This window comes from Bactrocera neohumeralis, chromosome 6 (assembly GCF_024586455.1).
Source record: "Bactrocera neohumeralis isolate Rockhampton chromosome 6, APGP_CSIRO_Bneo_wtdbg2-racon-allhic-juicebox.fasta_v2, whole genome shotgun sequence".
Classification (NCBI taxonomy): domain Eukaryota; kingdom Metazoa; phylum Arthropoda; class Insecta; order Diptera; family Tephritidae; genus Bactrocera; species Bactrocera neohumeralis.
Window position 1 is genome coordinate 17631018 of NC_065923.1, and position 27786 is coordinate 17658803.

Below are 27786 nucleotides of genomic sequence, written 5' to 3' on the forward strand. Positions count from 1 at the left end.
TTATTAAATTTATTTTAAACAAATGAAAAAAATAAAAACTAAAAAATATAAAAAAAATATTTTTTTCTGATCCACCCTAACATGTATGTATGTACGTGTAATGCAAATAAAAAGCTAACTTTAATTAAAAGCTTTAGTCGCTGCAGCGTTCTATCTTAAACCGTCAATCAAAAAGCTCGTTTGTTTTTTGTAAAATTTTTTATATTACTTTGGTTCTTTGTTAGAATTAAAAAAAAAATACGATTTATATATAAGTGAAATGCGCTTAAAAATGCAATAACAAAAAAGTAATAATTTACATCTTAAATTTTATAATCAATAGGCACATCATGGATATGTTAGCACTAACATACGTACACTGTACCGTTATGTGTACTTGCTGCCAGTTAGACCGGCTTAGATTATACAGCAAATGCAATTACAGATACATATGTATATAAAATGCAAAGATTGTAAAGCCATAACGTATATATGTATGTTTGTCTTTTGCTACTTAATTAAAGCTTAACGGTTTAATATTTAAGCGTTCGGCTAAAGCCGCACAAGTCTTTAGTTGATTTTCCAAGTACTGGATGCCGCCAGCCTTGTCCACCGCTTTCATATTCAAGTCCTCTTTGTCACCAGCAACCAAAACGGGCTTGGAGGGGTCGGTCTGTAAGGAAGGAAATCAATTTTTATTCAATTATTTTTAATATAACTTTTTAATTTAAGTAAAAATTATTTAATTATTTGTATACAATTTTTTTTCTCAATTTTTTTTAGTTCTTATTTTTTAAATATTTTTTTAATTGTTTTTTTTTTCTTCCTATTTTCTTTAAAATATTTTAAAAACTTTTCCACAGTTAAAAAAAAAAGAGTTTTGTAATTTAATTTTTTTCTTAATTATTTTAAGTAATTTTAAAAAAGATATTTCAATTTAATTTTTACTATCAAAAATATTTATATTTTAAATAAACTTTTTTTTAATTTGTTATTTAAAAATTAACTGTAATTAATAAAATTATCTTTTAGTAAAAAAAATAATAATTTACTATTTTATTTATTTTTTTTTTAATTTTCCTGGAATTTCTTCTATAAATATTTTCTTAAATTAATTGGTTTAAATATATTTGAAGTTATTTTTTTAGCAAAAACAGAAGGCTATATAAAAAAAATATTTTTATTGTAAAAAATTATGTAATTTATTTTTATCTTCGGAAATATGTATAAGTAAGTTATTATGTTTAGCTAGACAGCATAAATCATAATATTAAAAGAAAAGTTTTTAAAAATATTCTTACGAATTTTATAAAAAAAATTTTTGGCTTTAAATAAAATATTTAAATTAAAAAAATATATATTTAAATAAAAAAAATTTAATTTAAATTTTATTATTATCGGTAATCCGCAAACCGTATTGTTTATAAACATTTTTAATAATTTTTTTAAGAAAGAATATAATAACTTGATTTATTTCATATAAAGTAAATATCTTAAAAAAAATTTTTCGAGAAATTTTGAATTATTTACAAAAAAAATATTTTTATAAAAAATACTAACAAATGTTTTTTCAAAAAATTTTAAATAATTTACAGAAAAAAATTAATAAAAATTTGTATCACTTTCTTTTAATTTTTTTATGTGAAAATAATCAATTAAATATATTCTTTTTGAAAAAAATTAATTTAATATTAAAAAAATTAATAATTTAATATTTTTTTTTAAGAATTAATAATTTAATATTTTTTTTTAAAAAGAATATTTTTATGTATTCTTTCATGTAACATTTGTAAGAAAATATTTTAAACTCAGGAAAATATATGTTTAGTTTTAAATAAATAATTTTCTTTAAAAAAAATATATTTTTTATTCATACGAAAATATGTTTTTAAGAAAATATTTAATACTTTTAGTTTTTGTCGTAAACATTTACTATTCACGCATATTTTTCTACTCACCGGTTCGCAGCCACGCAGACGGCCGTTGAAGTCAGTCATACGATCTTCAAAACCAGGCGCGAAGCAATTGGGATCCACAGCAATGAACACTTGACCCAAATCGGCCGCTGTATTTGCGCCCGCATGCGTCCACTTGCGCACCTTCGTCGAGTAGTTGGCACCCGCCGAGACACCAGAGAGTACATCCACCATAGCGCCGAGACCGTAACCCTTGTAACCGGAGGAGATTTCCGGGCCACCGAGCGGCATTAAACAGCCTGTGCTGAAAGCCAGTTCAGCGTCGTTGGTTTGGTTGCCTGTTGGATCTTGCGCCCAACCATCGGGCAGGGGATCACCTTTGCGACGTTGTATTTCGATCTTGCCCACCGCAACCGCAGTGGTAGCCATATCCAATAGGAATTTATCATCCTTAGCGGGTGCACCGAATGATATTGGATTCGTGCCTAAGGCAGCCTCCTTTGAGCGTGTTGGCGCCATCAGCGGTGATGTGTTCGTTGTGGTAATGCCCATTAAACCCTCCTTCAGTGCACGCAGCACATACCACGAGGCGATGCCATAGTGATTCGAGCCCTTGGCACATACCCAACCGACACCAACTGCTTTCGCTTTCTTAATAGCCAAATCCATGCAGAAATTACCCACAACTACGCCCAAACCATTGCGGCCATCCACCCACGCAGTGGAGGGAGTTTCCTTTAGGATTTCGGGTATGGCACCACCATCGGTCGAGTTGATTGCCAAATCGTTAATATACATTTCGAGACGGTTCATGCCGTGACTGAAGTGACCACGGTAATCGGCTCCAACCAGCAGATCAGCCATGGCCTCGGCATGATCCTTGGGCACGTTGACGGCCAAGAAGCAGTCGGTCATGAACCGTTTGGACTCGGCGACCGCCACCAATTTGGGTTGCTGAACACTCGACATTTTTCGGTGAGAAATGCGACGGTTATCTGAAACAAATGAAACGAATTCTTTTATGGCGAAAAGTTTAAGATTACTCTTTTTTATTGCACAAAAAATCGAGCCAGTAAAACGGATGCGACGATCGCGTTCGATTGTCCGCGTACGAATGAAATCGGTTGGGTTGGCTGACTGATATTTTCGTTAAAATCTCGCAAATAAATGAGTGTGTTGCAAATCGCAGGGAGAGCGCAGGGTAGTGTGTTTGTTTGGTCTACTGTACATGACCAATGTATTGGTTTGCGTGTATGTGTGTGTTTGCTTTTGCTTTACTTTTAAATTGGTTATTTTACGTTGAAAGTTTAAAAAAATTTGTTATCAGGCTTTGCTTAAAAAATTGAGCAAAGGGTCGTGGTATGCGAAAAAAACAACAATGTCAACATGAGCAGAAGTCTGCTTGGCAGCACCACAAATGGGCAGCATGTGTGCGTTACTTATTTAGGTCTGCTATGTACATGCATACATACAAGTTTCTGCTACACAATAGTTCAAAATAAAGTATACACTTATTATGTTCTATGAAAATTCTAAAAAAAAGACTTATGGAGGGAAAGACATGTTATATTAATAGAAAAGTGTTTTGTTTTTGAAATACATATGTACATTTTTCAGACGTCAGAAAGCTTTCTAGCACACTCTCACTAAAAAGTACTTGTCTACATACAAAACATATTTTAAATTTTATATATCCTCAAAATGTGTTCCCTTAAGAAAATTTTAAGTGAAGCAAAACAATTTTAAAAAAATTGTACTGAACTAGACCTGAGAACGATGCACCTAAGAATGTATAATTATCTTCTTTTATAAATATAATAACGTGATTTGAAGAAAATCTTTGAAGCTAACATATTTCTACACACTATGGTATACTACAAGATCAAGAAAAGAACCTGATTTTGATCGATAAGTTTGTAAGACAGCTATATGCTATATAATGATCTGATATCGACGGTTATGACGAATGAGCAGCTTTCTGGGAAGAAAAGGATGTCAGTAAAATTTAAAGACAGACAGACGGACATGGGTTAATCCACTGTTCGGGGCATACAAAGTCAGTCTTTGATATCCAATACCACAAATTAAATTACTGTAAAAGCTCGCAAAACGTATAATATATTGTTGTTGTCATAGAGGACCATTTTCGAACAAATTTATCTTACATGTTTTCATAACAATTGGATTACACTCAGCAAACACAAGATTTCTTTAAGACCTTGAAGCCAACGTGATCGCTACTATTCTTCTTCTTGTTGGCGTAGACACCGCTTGCGCGCTTATAGCCGAGTTTATAATAGCAAAGGCTGTTTACTTTTCATTGGGGGCATTTTTACGTGGCGGGTTCCAAGCCCAGCACACAACCCTGTGGAGAAATGCGACGCTTTTAAACGGATGTTCTTTGATGTTCACTAAATTAAGATAAAAAACTGTATTTGTACAACAACCGATATTTACGAGTTTTCAGAGAAAAGTTCAAAGATTTATGGTCTTTTGCGCATTGGGGAGATATACGACGACATTGACATAGTTCAGCGAATTAAAAGACATCGTTGGAAGGACCAAGTAAGGACAGGCGCCACGTCACGTCTGGCGCGCTGAACATAATCGCGTAAGCAGTTTGAAAAAGTTTAAATAAGTTTAACATACAAATCTCCTAAACTACTAAGGCTACAACAACTAAATTCGTCCAGCACAAATTTTACAAGAACCCCTACCGATAGTGTGAAAATAGATGAAATCGGATGAAAACCCCACACACTCCCCATATAACGGTACTATTCAAAACTGAAAAAATCGATAACTAAATGCGCCAGAAACGTAAAAAGGCTTTATAGGAACCGTGGTAAAAATTGGACGATGGGCGTGGCACCGCCCACGTTTTTGTGAATCCTATATCTCGTGACCCGACTGACCGATTTCGATAAAATTTGGAAAATGACATTCTTTTCATATTCTCATATCACGCTTTGAAAATGAGCGAAATCGGGCAATAACCACGCCTACTTCTCATACAGCACAACTTTATATTCTACTTGATTCGTTCGGTTTCCAGTACACAAATCAAGAAGCAAACAATATAACGGGATAAAACTTTGCACGAATAATGTTTTTAGCGTGTGCCAGCTTATGACCAAAAATTGTTTAAATCCAACAAAAGCTGTTCAAGCTCCTAGGTACCTAATAAGTGGACCCTGGTACCTATAGTTAACTTTTGTTAAATCGGTCAGTGTCTGAGATATATAATTGAAACTCAGGGATAGTACTTCTCTGACAATGGTTTGTCCGTATGTCAAAAATGGGTTGAATGGGACCAATACTTCCTTTAGCCCCCATATACCTAATAAAAAGATTTTCGAACTTTCGATACCAATATACGAGTTATCTTAACGAAAATTAGAAAACGTATTTTACTCATAGAAATGTATCTTTGTGCCTAAAATAAAAAAAAAATTTGCAAAAACTTGACATAGCGCCTATATACATAACTAATATCAGGATTTTCGAACATCCGGCTGACTTTACTCTATATGATTTGTTTCTTAGTATGTGACATGTCAATATTGTGTGGTATATGGAAAAATAGATAAAATCTGCTCGATACTACACCAACTGCCTTATACTACTACATATAATGGATTTCGCTTTTCTACGTCTTTTTTTCCTTATGTGTCTGTCAGTATAGGAGTTATACATATACAGTATATTGATATACAAAATTGCTTGGATATCGATTCTCAGGTTGAGGTTTTACACCTTAAGCTATTTCCCTGGCTTTGATTCTTGTAAGTTGCAAGAGTATAAAATGTTCGGTTGCACCCGAAGTTAGCACGTCCTTACTTGTTTGTATATAAATATTGTATAATTTTAATCAAGTGTAGTTATTTCTATGAACATTTTAAAACATGTGTTGAATACAAATAAAATTTAATATTTATTTTCACCCAGACATCGCTGTATATATCGTAAGTATGTGTGTGAGCCTTGCGAATTTTAAGATAATGCTAATTTTATTTATAAATTGAATTTTATCAGCCTCATTAGACATACACGTGAATATGTATGTATGTAGACTGTATTTGCATTTATGGTAGGCTAATTGTATAATTTTTATTGATTTTGCTTTGATAGCAGCTTAGTGGAACTTAATATTCAGGTGGTGAGGTGTATGTACTTTTTAAGTATTTTTATAAAAATTAATTAACGACTTAAAGATAAAGCAGCCACAATATACTTGTATATACCTTAAAATCTCAAGAATTTTTAATAAAAGTTAATTTGTACTAAGTTCCTCTGCTTAAGTGGCATCAAAATGTGGTTAAAAAAACATTAATATCTTTTTATAGCAAAATTGCAATCATTTATTGTTACTAAGAAACTTTGAACAACAAATAAGGTGCTCATTCATTATGAACAACTGATAACACTTCAACACTCAAGCAATTAAGACAAATTACAAACGTGCCAACACACAGCCAAACCTATAAGGTTAAGGTAGTGATTGATATTTACAATTTGTTTAAATTAAAGCCTTGAACTTGAGAATTAAGAGCGCGCACGAGCCTCCCATGAACAAACCTATCCAGCGCATTTACAAACAAACATGTATTTCTATATACATATATTTATAGATAAAAAATATTCAAAAGCAATAATACGTACATAGGAAAGTTATATGTATGTATTCTTAAGTGTCACAGAAAGGGGTGTGCGTCACTTTACTTTACGTAAAGAGCTTAGAATTTACTGCTGCGACGATCAGCCAACAAAAAATACGCAAAATGAAAAAAATACATATGGAGAACAATAACATGTGCCAAATAATAGATATTCGTGTATTTGTGTGTGTATTTTGCGTTTAAAACGGATGCCGTAGGCATTGTAGTGAAAATTTTTTAAGTGTCAGCAAGAGACACTGGTTCTTAACTACTTTTTTCGAGGTTGATTTTAAACTAGTTGCTAAAAGCGAAGTATGGGTAAAGCACGCTAAGGCCTTTAGTTAAGTCAACTAAATTTCCACGACTTATATAAATTTTTTGCTTGAAAAAACTTATGCAGTATTAAAAATTCCAAATTTTTTTTTATTTTGAATTTTTTAAAAATAATAAAAAAATAAAAATTTTAGGATGGGGCTAGTTTCAACCATAGACAAACCTATAAAGAAGACTCTATAAAAATGTCAAGTAAATCGGTCCAGTAGAACCTGAGAAATGGTGGGTATCGTTCCGAAAAAGTCAGTTTTGAGAAAAACGCGTTTAAAGTTTAAGAGACAATTCTAGTGAACACGGACGCCACGTCACAAAATCGGCTGTATCTCCGAAAATAAGTCGAATTTTGAAAAATCCTTCCAAGATCATATTTTTGAAAGTCTAAACTTTCAAGATATGCAAAATCGGTTTTTTCAAAATCCTAGACAAGAATACCCCCTTAAGTTTACAGAAAAATTTAAAAAACAAGCTGCGAAAATCTTTATATTCGGATATTGTAACATTGTCTTGCCAAATTTCGTGAAGATATCTCGTCTAGTACAATGATTTTTATACAAGAACTTTATTTTGATCGATTAGTTAGTAAGGTAGCTATATGCTATAGTGTTCCGATCTGAAGAATATGTTCGGAGATTGTAGCGCTGCTTTGAAAAATATTACATACTAAATTTCTTGAAGTTTATTGGTGAAATAAAAAAGTTTTCCATACAAGAGTTAGAATTTGATCGGCCAGTTTGTATGGCAGCTATACGCTACAGTAGTCCAATATAGACGGTTTCGATGAATAAGCAGCTTCTTCAGCGAGAAATGGTCGTGTGCGAAATTTGGAATCGATTTCGCCAAAACTGAGGGACTACTTCACGTTTATACACATATAATTTTCTAACACTTCAATTTGCTGCGTGGTTAAACATCGATAATATCGTGAATAAAGCGTGTGAACCGTGAATTTTTAATATTGTTCTCTCTCCTGATTTCATTGTTGTTGTTTATACAATAATACACTCGTGATCTCGTGTTCGTTATGTAATAGATTTAGCAAAATTTTTAATTATATGCGCCCCAAAATATACAAACGCACACACATAAATAACTTTTTGCATACAGTGAAACTTTTTACGTAAAATATTGTCTGGATCCAATACAAAAATAATGAATTATCACTCGCACTAAGTATGTGACTAATATGTTAGGCATACTGAGGCTGACTATAAAAAGCAGGCGTTTTATTTTTATCTTTAATTGTTTACTCCTAATTGTAGGCAATGTTTTTTATGTGATGCGTAAGGCTAAAGAAGAAGGTACTAAGAGACCTTAAAGGAATTGCTAAACTAAATTAATTTGTATTTCAAAAAGTTTGAACATAAAATAAGATATTTATTCGACCATTAGAGTTAAATAAAAATACAGAGCAAACTAATTATAAAATGTGAAGTCAGGAATAACTTATGTATATGTAAATTTAATACTTAAGAGCACCAAGATAACAAGTACAAGGGTTGATTTAACGAAATCACTTTTCTTTTAAATTTTGTGGTAGAATTCAAGTCTGGTCTGAGTAATTTTTAGAAAATACAGTCAAAATAATGCAAAGCAAAAAAGTTTTCTCCGAAAAAAATGTTTCTTGAAGACCACAATCAGTTCTAAGTAAATGCGGTTTCAATTATAATTACCCGTTACAAAAACAAAAAATAAATATTAAACCACATTTTGGCACCGATTTTCTTAATGAGATGTTAAGCTATAACTAAGAGCGTAAAAATTCTCTTTATTTCACAAATTCTAGAATAACAAGGCACTCAGAGAATTTACAAAATTCCAATAATCTACTCACCATTATAAACATTTTCCGCAGCCACCGACACAGATGTCAGCTGATTTAGTTTTCCACAAAACATTTTACCGCTTGCAGTTAAGCTATTGAACTTTCTGGTGAACACAGCTGTGGCCAGCTGATTAGACGTATCGTCTTGTACATTGCCACGTAAATATTTGATAAGTACAGATGAGGAACAACGCCACTGTGCATTATTGATCGTGCGTGTTGGTAGGCTGAAGAAAGTCAAAGATGTCATGTTGTTGTTGCGACTAAGATCTGAATAGACAAATCAAATACGAAATCAGACACAGCAACTATTTCTTATCAATAATTAGCACTTTGTCTTGCTGAGAGACTAATCAGCTGTGATGATTATGTGACGGGTTTGTTGTTTTTTTTCGCTAGTTAGTTGTAGAATAATTGTTGAATGATGACGTTAAGCAAGCATAGAGAGAAAGAGAGAGAGAGATAGAGAACGAGAGACGATAAATTAAATTAAGTATTAATTGTTCTTTAATATTTCCATGCACACTTGTATGAGTTTACATGTATTTGGCACCAGTAATAAGTTTATACAAAAAGTATAATTAGTATTAAACACTTATATATAAATAGAAACAAAATTGCAAAAAATGTTCACTCGACAAAGTTCTTGGTTTAACTTTCCGCCTTTTTTACTTTTCGCTCTAAGCCTGTTCTTCACAAATACGTGTCTGAATTTAGTTCAACTTTAGGGCCAAACATTATTTTTGCACTTTAAAACTCACTTCGCTAAAAAATTTCTTCAATATTCGCTGGCACGCGAGTAGTCGTAAAGTCAGCAACCAGTAAAAAAAAAAGAATCAAAATGCTCAAACCACAGTAAACACGGTATAGCGCCCGCGTCCAGCTCTCACTGCCCACTGATGACTGCCGTGTCTAATGCTAAAAATTATACAAGTAACATGTACGAGCATATGTATTGTATGACCGCACAGCCAACTATGTAATCTTCGTTGAGAACATTGGCATCGCCGAAACGTTTCGGGAACATGCTAAACTAAAATACATTCGCTCATTCCCTGTAGTCTCTTTCTTGAAAAATTGCTCGCTTAAGCGCTTACGAAGTATTACTATTTGTTTATATACCTTACGTATTTGTTACAATTTTCAATTGTGGTAAAAGTCACAGAAAAATTTACGTTTGGTCACTAGAAAGAACTCGAGCGAATTTGCAGTCTCTTGAGCTATTGTGAATACATATGTATGTGCGCTGGTTGATGGCGAGCAGAGCAAATTTAAAATGCATTTTGAAATTATTTATGTAGAGTTATGTGGGTAGTACATATATGTACGGAAATGAGTATATGGAATTTAATCAATACTTAGTATTTTTAGCTTTCAAGTATGTATATATTGCGGTTTGGGGATTCATGTGGACCGGTTAATCTTTCAATACTTTAAAAGGTCTGTTTAAGTTACAACTATTGTGTGGGTTTAGAAAATGAAATTAAAAAGGCTAATAAGGTTCAGAGATGTATATGTATGTATATATTATAGAATATTCACCGGAAATATGAATGTGATCCGGGAAATAGTTTGGGAAATACGAGCGTATTTGTTTCCTTGTTGTTATTGGCGCTCAAAACTTTAAACGGGTTTTCGCGAAACATTGTTTTCAGAGCCAATGAGCAAAATTTTTCTTAAACGGCTGGACCGATCGACTTCAAATTATCACACGATCTTCTTCGATATCAGTTTATGATCTCCGAGGTGGCTGGTCCAATCCTTAGATATATTTGTCAGATAATGATCGAACGAATAGGATTTTGTATACAATTTTTGAGTTCTACGCCACCCTGAAGTGTAATTTTTTTCACAAAAAAATGATTTTTTTAACCCACCATTTTGCCAATAATAAAAAAATGTCCTAATTTTTGGTCATTACCACTATAATAATAATTTTTTTGGTTTTGGGTTTATTGGGTAATAATAATTTTTTTGGGTTTGGAGTTTCATGATAATTTTGAAAAATCGTCATCATTGCCAGACGTCTTTTACCGGACGTCCTCCTGGAGAACGGCCACGGGATCAAGGAACCACAAAAGTTTCTAAATGAAACGCTGGTTATTATAATATTTTTCAAAAATGGAAGTAATTAAAGCCATTAATCGATGTTTTCGACAAATTTGGCGCGCTCGCACTGTAAAAATTAAAGCTGATGGTTCTAGACCTCCGGCCACAAGACAACGTCTAAATCTCATAATATGAAAAGTTCTAAGAACTCCACTGATTCCCAACAACTGACGGGTTTTCATGTACGCTTATTTCATCTCAGATATAGTCTTTGAGTTCGGATTTTTCCAGAGTGTTTTTCACAACGTAACGTGTGAGGTGCTTTCAATGGGCTCTGAATATATGTGAGAGCAAAAAGGTATATGGCGACAAGATACTGAACTTAAGATACTACGCTTCTCAGACCGGAAATGCAAATAAAATGTGTTTCAGCTTAAGCAGTGATAGTTGATAATTTAAGCATTTCTTTGAAGATTAAAAAAATTGTATTTTTATATGTATTCATTTGAATATTTTAGTAAAAATTTTATTTTTTTGTCAAAATTTAAGATTTTTTTCACAATAAGTGTGCAATACAAAACTTTTCTCCCAAAGCAACAAAGCTAACACTATTTGCCACCACTGTACAGCTTTGGCGCACATGCTTGTTGGCAAAGCCACTTTGCGATAAGAAACAACATAGACGTCAATTCTCATTTTACGGCGAACTTCTCACGAACACACACACACAAAATATACATATTTATGTTCAAAGCAAAATAATATAAAATTCTGACACCATAAAAAACATAACGCGTCGCTTTACTCTAATTTGCTTTCCGCTTAGACAGTTCGGTAGTAAATTTTTAATTACAACCGAGTTAATCCGCAATTGACTGCGAAACGTATCGAAAGAGCTGCTCGGCGCGGAGTCGTGAAAATAAATATATAATAAATATTATATATAATAAAAACGCGAATTAGCGGGTCTGAGTTGTTGTTCTTTACGTTTGCGGTTCACCTTCGTGCTTTCGCGTAAGTGGGCGACACAGGAACGCCAACTACCGACAAATTCGCTGACAATAAGTGCAATTAAGGAATTTTGGCGTTTAATAATAGATAATTGTGCAATAATTAAAAGTAAATGTTTGGAAGGTGTAATTTTGCTTTATTAAATAAATATTCTATTGTTTGCAAAACTTTTTATAAGCCGCACTTAAGCACAGCCGCACATCTGACTGCAAATTCAGCAGTGTTAGGCAAGAGACGACATCCACACAAACTACTAATTTTGCGTAAGTACCCAGAAACATACTATATTTGTAATACGTTTTTCTTAGCACCCTTTTAGGGCATTGAAATGCATGTATGTATATGCATTAATTATTATCTAACCCCACGCTAATAAATAATAAAGGCAGCTTTTACCCAACCCCACTTGAACTGGTTCTTTGTGCCCATACATAAGTATTTAGTTGTAGAAGTAGACTAATGGGGGCGCTTCCGCCTCTGCCTCTCTTCCGTTATACCTGTACTTATGCAATGTAGTTGACATTTTGCAACATTTGCCAAGTAACAGCCCTACGAACCACAAAATCACACACGAAAGCGCTACATACATCAATATGTATTTGTTGCCGCAAAAGCGAGACAATAATAAAATTAACTATATTCACTTTTTGTTTTGGCGCTAATTTCGTGTTATCGCCTTATGCGTAAACTTGTTCGTGATTCGTGTATCATTGTTTTGAACATCAAATTCTGTGCGCACATTCACAATAGAGTGGAGAGCACAGCTAAGAGAGGCTGTTAAATAGTGTTGCCAACTGTTAAACTATAAAAAGTAACAAAATTTTGCACAAAAATCACCAAATATGTATTTTATAACTAATTGTGTGTTAACGGAATATATAATGCTTTGTATAATTCGTCTAAATATAATTTTTTCGTTCATAGTTATTCAATAATATTAACCATTTTATAATATTTTGTACTTAAAATATAACTTCTGAAGATTTTTTGCTTTATATTAATACCACTTTAGTTACTATTATCACTAATTGATTTAAAAAGTTATTTCAATTTTATTCAGTTGTCCTTGAACCCTGCTCCCAGCATTTTTCATTCATATTACAATTTAAATGGTGTGGTAAGGAATATAAGGAGTCAGGTAACAATTTTTTTGTTAAGGTGCTCAGCTAGTGTACCTAAAACGGAGATTTTAGGGAATAAAAAAAAAAACTCCTTCAATTATTTTAAAAATTTCATGGTATATTTATGTGTATTTTAGAAATACACAGAAAATATTTTTCATATAAAAAATTAACAATTTTTCGAGATATACTTGATTTTACACGGTGAAAATGAAAAATGCAGTTTTGAGAAAAATAGATTTGTTTTTTAATTTCACACTAGGTATGCAAAAGACTAGAATAGATTTTGCCCACTACTTTTTCGTTCTACGAAATATACTACAGCACACTATCAATAAAAATAAAAACATTGGGTTCCGTCGTTCCTGTAGAAGACCTCTTGAAAGTCCTCTAAAAAGTGTTTGGCGGTGAGGAAGATATCTCTGATCCAAATTATCTGAAATAAAAATACCAAAAGGATTACTGTTAGGATAGATTAGTACGGCTAATGATCGAAGAAATTGTCAAAATTTTGATTTCAGACAAAATGGCTGCTTCCCAACAAAAAAAATCTTTTTTTGCACGAAAATTTACAATTTAAAGTGACTTAAAAAATCGAAATTTTTATCAGAACTTCATTCCCTCGATCATTACCTGACAAAAGTATCTAAGAAGATCCTGTGAAAATCTCAAGTCAATCGGTTCCTCATCGACTTTCAAAACATCGTTTCGAAAAAAACGCATTCAAAGCGCAGCAACTTCGAATTACGGTTCCGCCTACTTTCAAATGCTCGAGAACTTCTTTACAAATACGCTCGTTACTCCGAAACTATTTACCGTATTAATTCGAATTTACAGACAATATTATCGAATCGCTATATAGTACATTCAAAATATGGAAAAAAAATACGATTTTTTTTTTCAAAATTACAAGTGCATATAACCCCATAAACAACCACAATTTTGGGTAATAACAAAGTTTTTTTTAAAACAACTCACCCTTTGTCAATCTTTTTTTGGCTGTGGGTCATTGTACTGGCACTATCTTCTAGAGAGAAAAAGTTGTTTAGGTTTCATACAGGCTGGAATCACTGCAACAGTGGAAGTCCTTGATGAGCCCTAAAGCGCTATTATGTCAGCTCTGGTGTCAAGTTTATCACCACAAATTCAATTAGATAGTTTAATGCTTAAATTTTTACTTTTTTTAAATAAATATCAGTTATAAAGTTATCGAAATGTTTAATGTAATAGTAATAGTTATTATTAGAGTGGTTGAAAATATAATTCTGAAATGCCAAAATTAAACTTTACTATTGTGAATTGCAACTAGAATACTATCCACATAGGTATGAGAATTCAAGAGAGGGCACCCAGTGTCTATTCACTAATCATCTCGGCTGTCGGCTGTGCAGCACCTTATTGTTAGTTAGTGGAACAAGTTAAGCGACACTTGTTGAATCCAATTGAATACTAGGACCGCGGCAGTTGGCAGAACATTTCAAGTCTTCCGTACTTTTCGTTTTATCTAACTTTAAAAGCGTGATTAACAAGTTAATTTGCAAGTGAAGAAATACAGTGAAGAACAAAAAAAAAAATACAAAAATAAATGCAATAATTGAAAGAAAACGAGAAGTTTTAGGTGATTATGAATTGCAGTGAATTCCGGTTGTTTTGGTTTGGTTGCTGGCTGCTTGCTTTGGCGTCTCAAATTGTCTATCAACTGGCTAGTCTTTAACGGTAACTTAGATCATCAGCCTAAGAATAAAATTTCAAATACGACACAGCGAATCAATGCGAATTGATGCGTGTGAGTGTTTGTAAACAACAAACAAATCAAACTGTTCAAGCGACATCTTCTCATTGAGCACACACTCGTTATGCTCATACATGTATGTTTGTATGCTGTGGGTAAACTATTTCAGAAATCAAAACCCGTAAGAGAAAATACTAAAAACAAAACATGAATGACCATAATAATCATTGCTAGAATTTACCGTATAAGTACCTACTGATCGCATTTCTAAAATAAGAAAAAAAAAACAAATAAAAAATTCTAGCAACGGAAAAATTTAGTTTCGTCAAAAAAGACAGTTAAATACATTACAATGATGATTAATAGGGTGTGCAGATGGTTATATACTTATTGTTTAATCTTATCTGCTTTTGTTGTTAAAAAATGTTGTGTATGTGTGTGTATGTAAAGACCCAGGCCTAGTTAATTAAAGTAAGTATGTACAGTGTATATAGATTAGAATAGTAGGGAGTAGCTAAAGGGTGTCTTTTGAGGAAGTATAGAGTGTTATTTCAAATAAAACAAAGATTAATATAGAAAGATGACTGAAATAGACAATACTTTGAAGTTACTAGTTCAAAAATTATCTAAGTATGTAAAGGGATTCCGATTTCGAACAGAATTTCAGACATATGGCCACCCCAACTGCTGTTAAAGCAATACATGGGGTTTAACCTTGCCTCTATATTTTCCAAATTAGCCAACTTTATCTGATTCTGGTTAATCAGCATAAACACTAGTTGTCCAGCGGTGTCAAATCACTAGAGCTAGTAGACCATTAGATAGTGCAATTCTTCTCTAAGCCTACTTCGAACGTTGAGTATAGCCTTACGAAATCATTAAAAAAACAAGAAAATACATTAACTTCGGCTCCACCGAAGCTAATATACTCTTCACAGGTGCATTTCTTTTAGTAACTATGTGTTCAGTTTATATGGAAGCTATATGCTATAGTAAGCCGAGCTGAACAATTTCTTCGAAGATTACATTGTTGCCTTAGAAAGAAATCCATATCAAATTTCGTGAATATATCTTGTCAAATGCTAAAGTTTTCCATACAAGAACTTGATTCCGATCTTTCGGTTTGTATGACAGCTATATGTTATAGTGGTCCGATATCGGCAGTTCCGACAAACGAGCAGCTTCTTGAAGAGAAAATGACGTTTGCAAAATTTCAAAACGGTATTTTAAAAACTGAGGGACTAGTTCGTATATATACAGACAGACGGACGGACAGACGGGCAGACAGACAGACGGACATGGCTATATCGACTCAGCTCAACATACTGATCATTTATATATATATATACTTTATGGGGTCTCCGACGCTTCCTTCTGGGTGTTACAAACTTCGTGACAAACTTAATATACCCTGTTCAGGGTATAAAAATTATGGTAATAAAGCGAGTTATAAACAACTAACAACTAACAACAACTAAGGCAGAGAAAATTATTCAAAATATTGTTGTGGTAGCGCAAAAATAGAACTTCATTAGAAGTTGCCTACATCGCGGCGCTAAGGAAAAAGGCAGGCAGCAGTCAAAACAAAAGACTTAAGCGACAAACTAGATTCTTTCACTTTTAGAGAAACAGTTAAATTCAAAAATTACCATGGACTATTTAAATTGGTGTATCACTAAAATACAAGTAATATTAAAAACAGTTAAATAAATCAACAAATATACATATATTCGGAAATCACTTATTTTAAGGTATTTAGAGTTTTTTTGTTAAATTAATATTTATTTAGAAAGAACTGGTAATAAACTTCCCCACATATACAAACTGATGCCGATTTTGCTTGTCAGAAATACTGCTTGAACGCCATAAAAATACAAAAATAAGTAGTTTTTTCTTGAGATTGTGATTGGTTATGAAAAATAGATCCATTACGACAACCCTTCTCTTCTTCTTAATTGGCGTAGACACCGCTTACGCGATTATAGCCGAGTTAACAACAGCGCGCCAGTCGTTTCTTTTTTTCGCTACGTGGCACCAATTGGATATTCCAAGCGAAGTCAGGTCCTTCTCCACTTGGTCCTTCCAACGGAATGGAGGTCTTCCTCTTCCTGTGCTTCCCCCGGCGGGTGCTGCGTAGAATACTTTCAGAGCTGGAGTGTTTTCATCCATCCGGACAAAATGGCTAGCCAGCGTAGCCGCTGTCTTTTAATTCGCTGAACTATGTCGATGTCGTCGTATATCTCGAATGCGATATTCGCCGTGGCCAATGCGCAAAGGACCATAAATCTTCCGCAGAACTTTTCTCTCGAAAACTCGTAACGTCGACTCATCGGTTACTGTTATCGTCCAAGCCTCTGCACCATATAGCAGGACGGGAATTATGAGCAACTTATAAAGTTTGGCTTTTATTCGTCGTGAGAGGACTTTACTTTTCAATAGCCTACTCAGTCCGAAGTAGCACTTGTTGGCAAGAGCAATCCTGCATTGGATTTCCAGGCTGACATTGTTGGTGGTGTTAATGCTGGTGGTAATTACGACAACCCTAAACGCAGAAAATCATATGGGAAACTAGGACAAACAGCCAAAATAAACAGTAAAGCCGAATTTCCATGATGCTCAGTCAATTTGGTGGAATCAACAATCAACAACAATGCTTTCCGACTAACAGGATATCATGAGACGTATTATTACTACCGATGAGTCTTGGATCTATGCTTACGACCCGGAAACAGACGATCAATCGGCGGAATATTGTGGCAAAGGTGAGCCGAAGTCGAAAAAACCACGAAAGAAACAGGTCAACAATAACGGTTATGTTGACAGTTTTCTTCGTTTATCGAGGTGTGGTGCACTCCGAATTCCTTCCGACCGGCACTGCGATAATGCATACTGCATTGATTCTTCGTGAGTTCTTCTCGAGATTTTAACCAATAAGGTGTCGCAACCACTGTATTTGCCTGATTCAGCTCCTTGTATCTTCTAGGTATTCAGCAAACTCGAAACGACCGCTCCGTGGAAATCCTCTTGACTCAATTGAAGACAATAATCTTGAATCGCTACGCGCATTGAAGGCTAAACCGGAAATTGACTTTAACAACTGTTTCGAGGATTGGAAAAATTTTGGGGTCAATCGGGATTTCTTAGAGGGGCACGACATAGATTTAACTTAACGATAACTATCATAACAAATACGAATTTCTTGACGTCTGAAAATCTCCTTATAAAAGTTTATAAACATTTTGAAAATGACTAATAACTTGAAAAGGTCTAATTACACGAAGAATGACATCGACTCGTACAAAAAGAAAGTCTGCCAAATATTTACATATATACACATACACAAACATTTTATTTTAAGGCGATCTAAAAGTAATTTACTAACTTTTTGTACTTGAAATAGACGAAAAATACATTTAACAAAACTCATTTGTTGCAATTAATTACCTTTCTCACCACATGATAGCTCCCTTGGTTAAGTTTACAAAACAAAATTTGTAGCTTTTCATAATCAATTATCTTTTAGAACCCATAAACACCAGATAAACACGCATTCAAGCAACACAAATCGATATAACCGTTAACTGTTGAGCGACTAAACAATTTAAAGTGATTAATATGCTTGAGAAGTAATTACCTTCATTCACAAAAGTAGATATTATTTACATATGTATGTATATATACATATGTATACATGTATGTCTGTAAGTGTGCTTGTGTATACTTTGTAGATTCTTCAATTCTTTCTCACAAATGTTTTTCTTTGCTGACATTGACTGCATATATTTTCAAGCATTTTCAAGCAAAGCAGATCATCAACACAAATGGAAAGCTTCAAGCTCAATTATAGAGATTGTAGAATTGAAGAGGCCTCCAAAAAATACAAAAACACAGTACGCACTCGCAACCAGCTGTAAATTTGTATGTGTATGTATATATGTATCCACTTCCTCTTACTTCCGCACCTCCAGCGGCACCAATGGTGGCGCCCAAGTCTGACGACCAGCCGGCCGGCTTCGTCATCCAGCTCAATGAGCCACTGATATATTGTATACAAGTACATACATACATACAAGCATACATGTGTATATATGTACATATCTATATGCGCTGATGAGTGTCTCGAGCGTGTATTCTAGTCATGCATTCGGTGCGATGGTCGTTTCTCGTTGGTAAAAGTATACTGTGGTATGTATGTATGTATGTATATGTATGTATGCGTGTGTTTGTTGCTGGTATTTAGTTTGTCATTTCCATTGGTATTTCGGTGTTGTCAGTACTAAATCAACTAGCACGGTAGTAGCAACAGCAACAGCAACAGCACTGAGCATAACAGATAACGCAAGCGTAGCAGCCGGAAAGGCACCAATTAACCAACCCAACCGAATAATCAACTGTTCAACCAACCATATATTTAATAATAGCAATAAAACAATTAAAGTGTCACTGGTGTTATTTTAATGAAAAAGTTGCTACAACATTTTCAGCGTGTGCGGACCGATTGCAAAACTACAAATAATTATATTTAAACAAAAAAAAAAAATAAAAATAATAACAAATTAAAAAGAGTTCCAAAAACCTTTGTGGCGTTCACTGGACACGTAAGTAGAAAATTACAATCGTATGATTTATTATTAGCGCGAAAATATACATATAAATTATATATGTACATATGTATGTACCTAGGTAGTGACTAGAAAAAAGATGGATGGTAGTTGTAATAATTTTTATTTGAAAAAATATAAAATATGAAAGGCTTTCACATGCACAGAAGTGACATAGTTGTTATACCATATGATCAGATTTGACCCGGACTGTTAAAAAAGTTCGTTTTTATAATTCATCTTTAAAATCGGCTCCAAAATATGCCGATACAAGCATGCCAATGTCTTATCCAATTTTCAAACACTAGTTATAAGCCCCTGAGCCACTCGTTTCGTGTTTGTCCAAAAAGTCGGTTATAGTCATGTATAATACGAAAAATCTATGAAGATTTCGCCCCCAAATCGCGTCGATACTTCACATAAATGCCACAAAACTGCCAAATACTATTCCTTATTGATCTTTCGAGCTTGTGGAACGAATAAGGGGACCACACTGTGGTAAGCAAAGAAAACGATCAGCATTACCTTGATTTGTGTCCGACTTTGACGCGGTTCTTTCAATTAGAGCGTAATTAGTTAGAGTTGGAAAGTTTCGATATCATATTCATAAACCCACATCTCGTCACCAGTAGTGATGAATTTGATGAATGTAGGGTCCGCAGCTATGTTCTCAAGCATATCTTTTGCGACCCCTACTCAAATCTGTTCAACCAACCATTTTTTGGTTCAAGTCTAGCATTCATAAGGTTTATAGCAAAAACCTTAACCGAAATGTGTTGATTCGATTCATGAAATGTCGTAAGCTTCTGCTATCTCTGATATCAACACGACGATTTTCAAGCACTTCGTTGAAGAACGAAGACACAGACAAAAATATTTTAAAATGTTTAAACCATTATTTTATTAGTACGGGTCTTCATTGCCGATTAATTAATCTATCAAAGAAAGTGGTACTAATTTTCGTTCATAAAATGACATCATGATATTTTTGAGCATTTTTCAGATCAAATTTAATACTTCCAAAGCACCACGGAATCAAAATCAGTTTCGACAAAGACATTAAATATAATTCTATGTTAAAATGTTATTTGCTTCTAAAGATTTAAATTTTTCCTCAAGGCATTCGTAGATTGTTGGATATTTGATCAGGCAGGCATAAAAGCTCATTTGGTACAATACAGCGACTCGATACACAAATATTTTTAGAAATTTCTTTTATAAACACAATTCTTCGAGGGAAAAGTCTGGGTCCGCTGCTGTAACGTAGACTCAATGGCCGTTGGAAGAGTGTATTCTGTATAAATGATAGATAAAAGCTTCATCAATTCAGATCACGTTTCGGTTACCGAAGTTTCCCGAAGACCCTTCATGTGAAAATTTGCGTTAGGGATGCCGATTATAAAGCTATTTTTCGTAATATAATTTTTCTTTCATTTATAACTTATAAAAAATTTACAACCCCCCTTCCCCACCAGGCGTGTTTTCAAGAAAATTATTATATTTATTACTCGGATATAGTATTATATAAAAGGGCACTTCAAAAAATGAAAGAAAATCCTAATAATTAAGACTGTCATACTCCAAGAACACTATCAGAATTCGTGAGTGACACTTCGTACATCGTATGTTTTTAGAAAAAATAAGGTTCAGGAAGAAGTATGGCGGCCTGCTGAGCGTTTCCGCCGAAAACTTTCCGGTCAATGATCTTAGTAGACATTTCAAACGATTCTATATTGCCAGGTAAATGATAATTAGTTTCCGGTAAGATTTAATACAACTCTTCGTGGAATTCAGGGTCCAAAGTTTTAAAATTATGACAAACAACTTTTCATATTCAAAAGAAAATAGTTTTGTTGCGCGTATTTTATATAGTTTTCGCATTCCACTATCAATTATCGTCTTTTAGGTCACTGCCTAGACAAAACAAATTTATATATTTTTCTTTTCTCACGAACTTTCCAAAGTATTTAAGCGTATTCTTTCACTGATTCATTTAATTACGATAATTTTGTTTGCTTTTTCTTCCACATTTAACGATATGATTTATGCCGGCGGCAACTGATTGCTACTTCATTCATACATTTATGTTGTTTTTTGCACAACTTTATTGTGTCGTCGCATAAAAAATAATAATAATAATTGCCATTCAATAATCATCGACAGTCGCCAAAAAATTACGACGAAATACCAATTGTGATATCGAACACAGAGTCAATAAGAAATAAGCGCAAAAATGCATCAATTCAAATTAACCGAAATGAAAACGAATCTGCTGTACGCGCCCGAGTCATACGCGCTGGCCCATGCCGTCTCTGCCGATCTGAATACGATGAAGGGCACGCTCGCTTGGCAATTTGCCGTGATTTTCGGCAACTTCGAGGAGCTCAGCAAGCAGCCGATAACCGTGGGCAATGTCGCCGTTATGGAGCACCAGTCGCGTTTCATTTACTTTCTGGTGACAAAGGAAAATGTCTACGAGACCACAACATACAACACATTGCATGCGGCGTTGATTTGTATGCGCGAACATATGGTAATTTGTGTGATTTCGATAACACATTTCTCAATTTTGACATACCAAACTAATAAAAACAAAAATTTAAGCGGTTAGCGGTTTCAAGCAACGCGATTTGCAATTAAATGAGCTAGTATAGTATTAACAAGTGGTAGAATATAGGCGAAGTAAGATTTTTTGTTTTGTATTTGGCAGAAATTATCAGCAAATATGACCATTTTATATTTAGACTTCCTACTAAAAACCGCAGATTACGGTACTTCATTGTGGTGATGTCACTTTCAAACATAAAAAATGCACATGAGCTGTTACAAAGTTTGAGAAGGACTGTATTTTGAGAACTATAATATTTCAAAAGAGTCCAAGTAAACTTCTCCAAGTTCTCTTAAGTCCATCTAGTCGATTCTAAGCTGGATTTAAATAATTGACGTTGTAGACACTATAATATTGTTATTGTCATTGAACGAGAGAAAGGGAAAAAGCATTTTTTATTGACTGTTTTTTGTTATAATTTCAATTTTGAAGAATGAAACTCCGATGTATACACTATAAATTTAAATCAGCATACCTGTAAAGAGAAGCCAAGAAATTATTGGGTAGTCAAAAAAAAAATCGTATTTTGTCAATAGATGTCGTTGCAGTCGTATATCTGTAGTGCTAGAGTGCAGAGCAGAAAGGTGAAATCTCGCTCTGGACGACCTGTCGTTGAAAAAGTCGATGAAATTATGGAAAATATTGATCAGAACCGTCACATAAGCAGCCATGACATCGCTGAGGAACTTACCATTCATCATCAAACGGTTTTGAACCATTTAAATAAGGCTGGCTACAAAAAAAAAATTGATGTTTGAGTACCACATGAATTCTCTGTGAAAAATTTAATGGACCGAAATAACATCTGCGATGCTTTGCTAAAATGAAATGAAATCGAACCATTTCTGAAGCGAATGGTAACAGGAGACGAAAAGTGAATCAAATATGACAATATTGTGCGAAAAAGATCATGGTTCAAGCGTGGTGAAGCTCAACAAATGGTCGCAAAGTCACGATTGACGCCTCGTACAGTTATGCTGAGTATTTGGTGGGATTGAAAAGGAATCAGCCACATTCCACATTTTACTGTCAGCAACTGATGAAATTCAAGCAAGCAATCGTAAAAAAACACGGTCAGAACTGATCAACAGAAACGACTTCGTCTTCCATCAGCACGACGCTAGACCACACACATATTTGATGACTCGGCAAAAACTGGGAGAGCTTGGCTTGAAAGTTTTGATGCATCCAACATATAGCCATGACCTTGCACCATCGGACTACCATTTGTTTCTGTCAATGCAGAACTCCCTTAATGGAGTAAAGTTGGCTTCAAGAGAAGCCTGTGAAAATTACTTGTCGCAGTTTTACGCCGAGAAACCAGAAAAGTTTTACACTGATGGAATAATGTCTCTAGCAGAAAAATGGCAAAAAGTGGTCGAGCAAAATGGTACATATTTGGTTCTTTAAAGTTCATTATAAATATAAAAAAACTTCACCTTAGTATGACTAGAAATACGAAAAGACTTTTTCGACTACTCAATATAAGGGACATAAAAGATTCCCCAAATAGTTGTAGATTGTTGCCGAGTTAGAGGTTCTTGTATAGATAAAATTTAACTCCAGACCCGCAGATCCGACATATGGTATGCATAAATTTGCAGCGTGCCAAGCTGAGCTAATTTATCGTCTCCGTTTATATGCGCATTACTCTCTCAGTTTTTGAAATATCGATCTGAGATTTTGTATATGTCCTTTTCTCCCCAAGAAGCTGCTCATTTATACGAGGCGGCGCTACAAAATCCGAAGAAATTGTTCAGATCGGACCACTAAGCGGCCGAGCAAAATCAAGATACAGTCCTTTTATACTTTTATGCTATACGAAATGCTCCTTTGGAGGGCATTGGTACTGCCGAAATTATTTTTTTCTTGCTTTTCTAACAATATTGCTGTTTTTTTTTAGACTCAGAAGAGTATCTGATCCCCAAAGTTCGGTAATAAATGATTTTATCCTTTCAGTATAGAAAATATACTATAAAGATGCCTAACCGATCACTAAACAGAACATTTTTTGCATAGCACTTACATACATATGTATGTGCATATAGAAATATGCGAGCATTACCGACATGCGTAATAGAAAGTAAGAGTGTAAATAATGCCACCAACTCCAACAGAACGTGCCGTGGCTTACCGCTAAGTGGATTAAACACAATACTAACACATTTCAACTACAATAAGACACTCAGGAAATGACGTATACTCGTATATATCAAATTTCATTAAAAAAAATTCTAAGCTTTTGAACTTGAACCCCCGATTTTTTCCCAAAGCGCATACACGAGATCACAAAAATCGCCATGCCGCGCATTTGCTGTGGCACGGACGGCTTGGAGTGGCGACGTGTCAAGCAGTTAATACGCACAGTATTCGCCAGAGAGACCAACGTGGAAATACTGGTCTGTAGCTACAATCAAACGGTGGTAAGTTGAAGCCGCTGACACTGAAATTTAATATTAATGAATTATTTATTTCAAATACAAACAAGACAATACCGCCAAAATGCCAAATTGTCGAAGAGAAGGGCAACATCTTAAGCGCGCCGCAGGACTTCTCGCTGGTGCACTCGACAAGCGCCGACTTTGCCATGTCCAGCGGCATAGGCTTGCACTTCAAATGCAAATTTGGACAGATCAATGAGTTGCAAAAACAAAATAAACATGTTGGCAATGTGGCGGTGTTGAAGGATAACAACCGTTATATCTACAATTTAATAACCAAGGAACGTAGTCATGAGAAATGCACTTATCCGGCGCTTTACTATGCGCTGATGGCAATGCGCGAGCATGTGGTAAAGTTTCAGCACAACAAAAACAAATTGAAATTATTTTTTTGTGATATTACTAATTTGCATTTCTTCTTTTGCAAACTAGGAGCAAAACAATGTGACCAAGCTGGCTATACACAGATTCGGTGGCGACATCGATCGCTTGAGTTGGTTGCGTGTTAAGAACATTGTGGAATTCGTATTTTGCAATAATGCCGTGGAAATCATTGCATACGTCTATGATCCACCAGAGGTAGTACGCAGACGCTCACGTGATTCACGCTCACGCTCGCGCACTTTGGAGTCCATGGTTAATCGCATGTCGCTTTCACGAGACTTTCCTTGAATGAAGTGGCAGTTGATGCAGGCGAAGATTTTAAGTTAAAATGTGAAATGTGTTTTTTTTACGCCCACATATAAACACACAGAGACACAGTTAATTTAATAATATTTTACTCATACACCACATATTTATAACCTTAATTTTAAGTTTATTATTTACACTGAAAGCGGTGTTCCAGAAGGACAAACATTGAAAGTGTTTTTTTTTTTTTTTGTTGGAAAAAATAACGTTTTAGCAGAGTAAAGTGTATTTGTGATGAAAAAAAATGAAAAAAACGAATGTTATTTATTTTGCTTAAAATATCATTCAGAGTGTGATTAAACAATAAAAATTTACACAGAAAAGTATTTTCAGGCAATACATACATATGTATGTGTTTTCATTGCACATTTATTACTTTTTCGAGTTTTCTAAATTATTTTTAGGCAATATATGCTTACATTCCACATATATAATTTTTTTGAATTTTTTAATTTAAGACTAATATTTTTAAAACATGTTTTAAATATTATTTTAAATTGTTTAATATATTATTAAAAAATTTTATCGATTTTTTAAGACATTTAAACCAAATTTATATTATTTTTACAACATTTAAACTGTATAAAAAATCTCTCAAAAATCCAAATTATTTTCGCAAAGCGACGTTTTCTTAGTTTTTAAGTATGTTTATATGCATTAAAAATGAGGTATCATAGATAACGCAAATTATGATAAGAAAAAATAAAATTGTCACAATTCCAAATGTAAACAAACGATGTCAAACACACGCACACATGCACACACACGAAATCTAATTTTTAACAAAAAGTGTAATTTAACATTTTTGCTAACTACACTGTTGTTCAAAGTAATAAATAAAACTCTTTGATAACTAAAAGCATTCCAAGAAAACGTATTTTCTTTTTTTCTTATAAAAAAATTGTGTTTAACAAAAAATCTGCACATCTTTTACACAACTCATTGACTCATTTTCACAAATTCCAGCGCCAAGCACAACTTTCAGCCAAGCACCATTTCACATCACTACCGCACAACAACTACGCCAAAACATGTCTGCAGATTCGAAATTCAAATTGACTGAGGTTGAGGGTGACCTTTTCAGCGCACCCGAAACACACTCGCTGGCGCATTGCGTAGGCGCGGACTTTGCCATGGGCGCCGGCATTGCGGTAAAGTTCAAACAAATCTACGGACAAGTGGACCAGTTACGGGCACAGGGTGTACAATCCGGCGGCGTTGCAGTGTTGCAAGATAAAGAACGTTACATTTACTATCTGGTAACCAAGCCACAAAGTTGGGGCAGTCCCACCTATGATAGCTTACGCGCATCGCTTGTGGCCATGCGTGAGCATATGGTAAGCAGTTGAAAGGGTTTATTATTTTAATTACGGATTATAATATTTTTCTAAATTTCTTTTTTTTGTTCAATAGCGCAAGAATAAGGTGCACAAGTTGGCTATACCGCGCATTGGCTGCGGCATCGATGGCCTTGAATGGGACAAGGTGAGCGCTGAATTGTGTAAGGTGTTCGACAGTGAAGAACTGGAAATTGTTGTGTACAATTTTGTGCCGAAATAATGCTATTAAGCGAAGTTTGTTATTTTGTTAAAATAAATAAAAATATCACTTAATGCTGAGCATTGCAGGTATTTCTACTAGATGAGACTTGATAATTGTTAAAAAATAAATAATAAAAAAGTTATAACAAATGCTTTTTTATTTCTGCATATAAAAATAGAAAAAGGTAAGTTGTAAGATTTGTAAATAAATATAGTAAAGCGTAAAACATAAAACACAAAAAGGAGCTTTAATTACAATACTTTAATTTATTTAATTTAATTAATTTAATAACATCTAAAAATCTTATTGTTTATTATAATAAATAAGTTATATTAATATTTGTACTTAACACTTTATGGCACATAATTATAAACAAGTATTTCAATCGGCGTATCCTTGAAGACTTCTTGCAACAAATCCTTAACTTTTTGCCAAACCAAACCATCGAGACCACAGCCAATACGCGGTATGGCCAATTTATAAATCTCATTTTTGAGCTGTCGAGATATTTATAAACAATAGACAATAAATTAATAAAAATATGCAGTTATAATAGCAAAAAGGATTTGTGTATTTAAATGTCATTAAATTGAACATAAATAACGTATGCGTTTAAAACCAGCTACTCCAACAAAATTTATATTTCCTTATTTATTACTTACCATATGTATTTTCATTGCGTGCAGTGAATCGTGTAGTGTTTGATAGGTAGGTTTACCCCAACTACTCTGTTTGGTCACCAAATAATAAATGAAGCGCGACTTGTCCTGCAAAATTGCTACGCCGCCTGGCTTGACATTTTGCTGCTTTAGTTTGGGTATTTGACCGAATTTATTTCTAAAAAGTTTGCAATATAATTAGAGAGCTTTTCATTCAGTCATACGTTAATAAATTAACTGCTACTCACCTAAATTTTACAGCAATTCCTTTGCCAAGTCTCATATCGGCTGCTACACAATGCGCCATTGAATATTTCTCATTCGCGCAAAACAAGTCGCCAGTAATTTCCTTAATTTGACAGATAGACATGTTTTTAAAGGTTTCCGAATATTTAAATTTAAATTAATTTTTTTTGTAAATCAAATACATTATAATTATTCACTGGATTCCCGCGAAACTTATTGAGATGAGAGAGTATCGATATTGTTATCGATAGTAATTCTTTCTTGAATTTATAAAGAAATAATTGTGCTATTAATAACAGAATTCAAGAAGGGCAGACATTTTTATAAACTAAATAATTATATATAACTTTAAGAGAAGTCAATCTATATAAAACATCT

The 27786-nt window shown here is 33.9% G+C and overlaps 4 protein-coding genes across 8 annotated transcripts; 2 read left to right on the forward strand and 2 right to left on the reverse strand.

The window, feature by feature from the left end:
- Positions 1-179: 179 nt before the first annotated feature.
- Positions 180-12450, reverse strand: LOC126763527 (uncharacterized oxidoreductase YjmC). Of its 4 annotated transcripts, none has more exons than XM_050481103.1 (4): positions 12266-12450; positions 8718-9103; positions 1938-2890; positions 180-652 (listed from the first exon to the last, which is right to left on the reverse strand). In XM_050481103.1, the coding sequence occupies exons 2-4, from the start codon at positions 8956-8958 to the stop codon at positions 494-496; spliced, it is 1353 nt and encodes a 450-aa protein (XP_050337060.1). In that variant the 5' UTR covers positions 8959-9103; positions 12266-12450; the 3' UTR covers positions 180-493. The 4 variants fall into 4 exon arrangements, with proteins under 4 accessions (XP_050337060.1, XP_050337061.1, XP_050337062.1 ...); XM_050481104.1 differs by lacking the exon at positions 12266-12450 and adding an exon at positions 10251-10547; XM_050481105.1 differs by lacking the exon at positions 12266-12450 and adding an exon at positions 9470-9764 and having other exon boundaries at positions 8718-8978.
- On the forward strand, positions 11460-26652 carry LOC126763530 (ADP-ribose glycohydrolase OARD1-like). Its single transcript, XM_050481107.1, has 3 exons — positions 11460-12031; positions 25928-26298; positions 26375-26652. Exons 1-3 carry the CDS (start codon positions 11881-11883, stop codon positions 26519-26521), a joined length of 669 nt encoding a protein of 222 aa, XP_050337064.1. The 5' UTR covers positions 11460-11880; the 3' UTR covers positions 26522-26652.
- LOC126763531 (ADP-ribose glycohydrolase OARD1) lies at positions 13161-27613 on the reverse strand. Of its 2 annotated transcripts, none has more exons than XM_050481109.1 (3): positions 27411-27613; positions 27166-27340; positions 13161-13325 (listed from the first exon to the last, which is right to left on the reverse strand). In XM_050481109.1, the coding sequence occupies exons 1-3, from the start codon at positions 27530-27532 to the stop codon at positions 13221-13223; spliced, it is 402 nt and encodes a 133-aa protein (XP_050337066.1). In that variant the 5' UTR covers positions 27533-27613; the 3' UTR covers positions 13161-13220. The 2 variants fall into 2 exon arrangements, with proteins under 2 accessions (XP_050337066.1, XP_050337065.1); XM_050481108.1 differs by lacking the exon at positions 13161-13325 and adding an exon at positions 26750-27000 and having other exon boundaries at positions 27411-27609.
- On the forward strand, positions 14270-25834 carry LOC126763528 (uncharacterized). Its single transcript, XM_050481106.1, has 6 exons — positions 14270-14507; positions 19106-19219; positions 21386-21755; positions 24104-24253; positions 24319-24621; positions 24704-25834. The coding sequence occupies exons 3-6, from the start codon at positions 21456-21458 to the stop codon at positions 24941-24943; spliced, it is 993 nt and encodes a 330-aa protein (XP_050337063.1). The 5' UTR covers positions 14270-14507; positions 19106-19219; positions 21386-21455; the 3' UTR covers positions 24944-25834.
- Positions 27614-27786: the final 173 nt, after the last annotated feature.

Bases quoted from the DNA above. Each gene is read 5' to 3' on its own strand.
- LOC126763527 (XM_050481103.1), bottom strand. From the start codon at position 8,958: ATGACATCTTTGACTTTCTTCAGCCTACCAACACGCACGATCAATAAT. The intron at 2,891-8,717 runs GTGAGTAGATTA...CATTTGTTTCAG, and splicing joins TGCGGAAAATGTTTATAATG to ATAACCGTCGCATTTCTCAC. The intron at 653-1,937 runs GTGAGTAGAAAA...CCTTCCTTACAG, and splicing joins GTCTGCGTGGCTGCGAACCG to ACCGACCCCTCCAAGCCCGT.
- LOC126763530 (XM_050481107.1), top strand. From the start codon at position 11,881: ATGTTTGGAAGGTGTAATTTTGCTTTATTAAATAAATATTCTATTGTT. The intron at 12,032-25,927 runs GTAAGTACCCAG...CACAAATTCCAG, and splicing joins ACACAAACTACTAATTTTGC to CGCCAAGCACAACTTTCAGC. The intron at 26,299-26,374 runs GTAAGCAGTTGA...TTTGTTCAATAG, and splicing joins TGGCCATGCGTGAGCATATG to CGCAAGAATAAGGTGCACAA.
- LOC126763528 (XM_050481106.1), top strand. From the start codon at position 21,456: ATGCATCAATTCAAATTAACCGAAATGAAAACGAATCTGCTGTACGCG. The intron at 21,756-24,103 runs GTAATTTGTGTG...TTTTTCCCAAAG, and splicing joins TTTGTATGCGCGAACATATG to CGCATACACGAGATCACAAA. The intron at 24,622-24,703 runs GTAAAGTTTCAG...TTTGCAAACTAG, and splicing joins TGGCAATGCGCGAGCATGTG to GAGCAAAACAATGTGACCAA.
- LOC126763531 (XM_050481108.1), bottom strand. From the start codon at position 27,532: ATGTCTATCTGTCAAATTAAGGAAATTACTGGCGACTTGTTTTGCGCG. The intron at 27,341-27,410 runs GTGAGTAGCAGT...CAAACTTTTTAG, and splicing joins GGAATTGCTGTAAAATTTAG to AAATAAATTCGGTCAAATAC. The intron at 27,001-27,165 runs GTAAGTAATAAA...ATATCTCGACAG, and splicing joins ACGCAATGAAAATACATATG to CTCAAAAATGAGATTTATAA.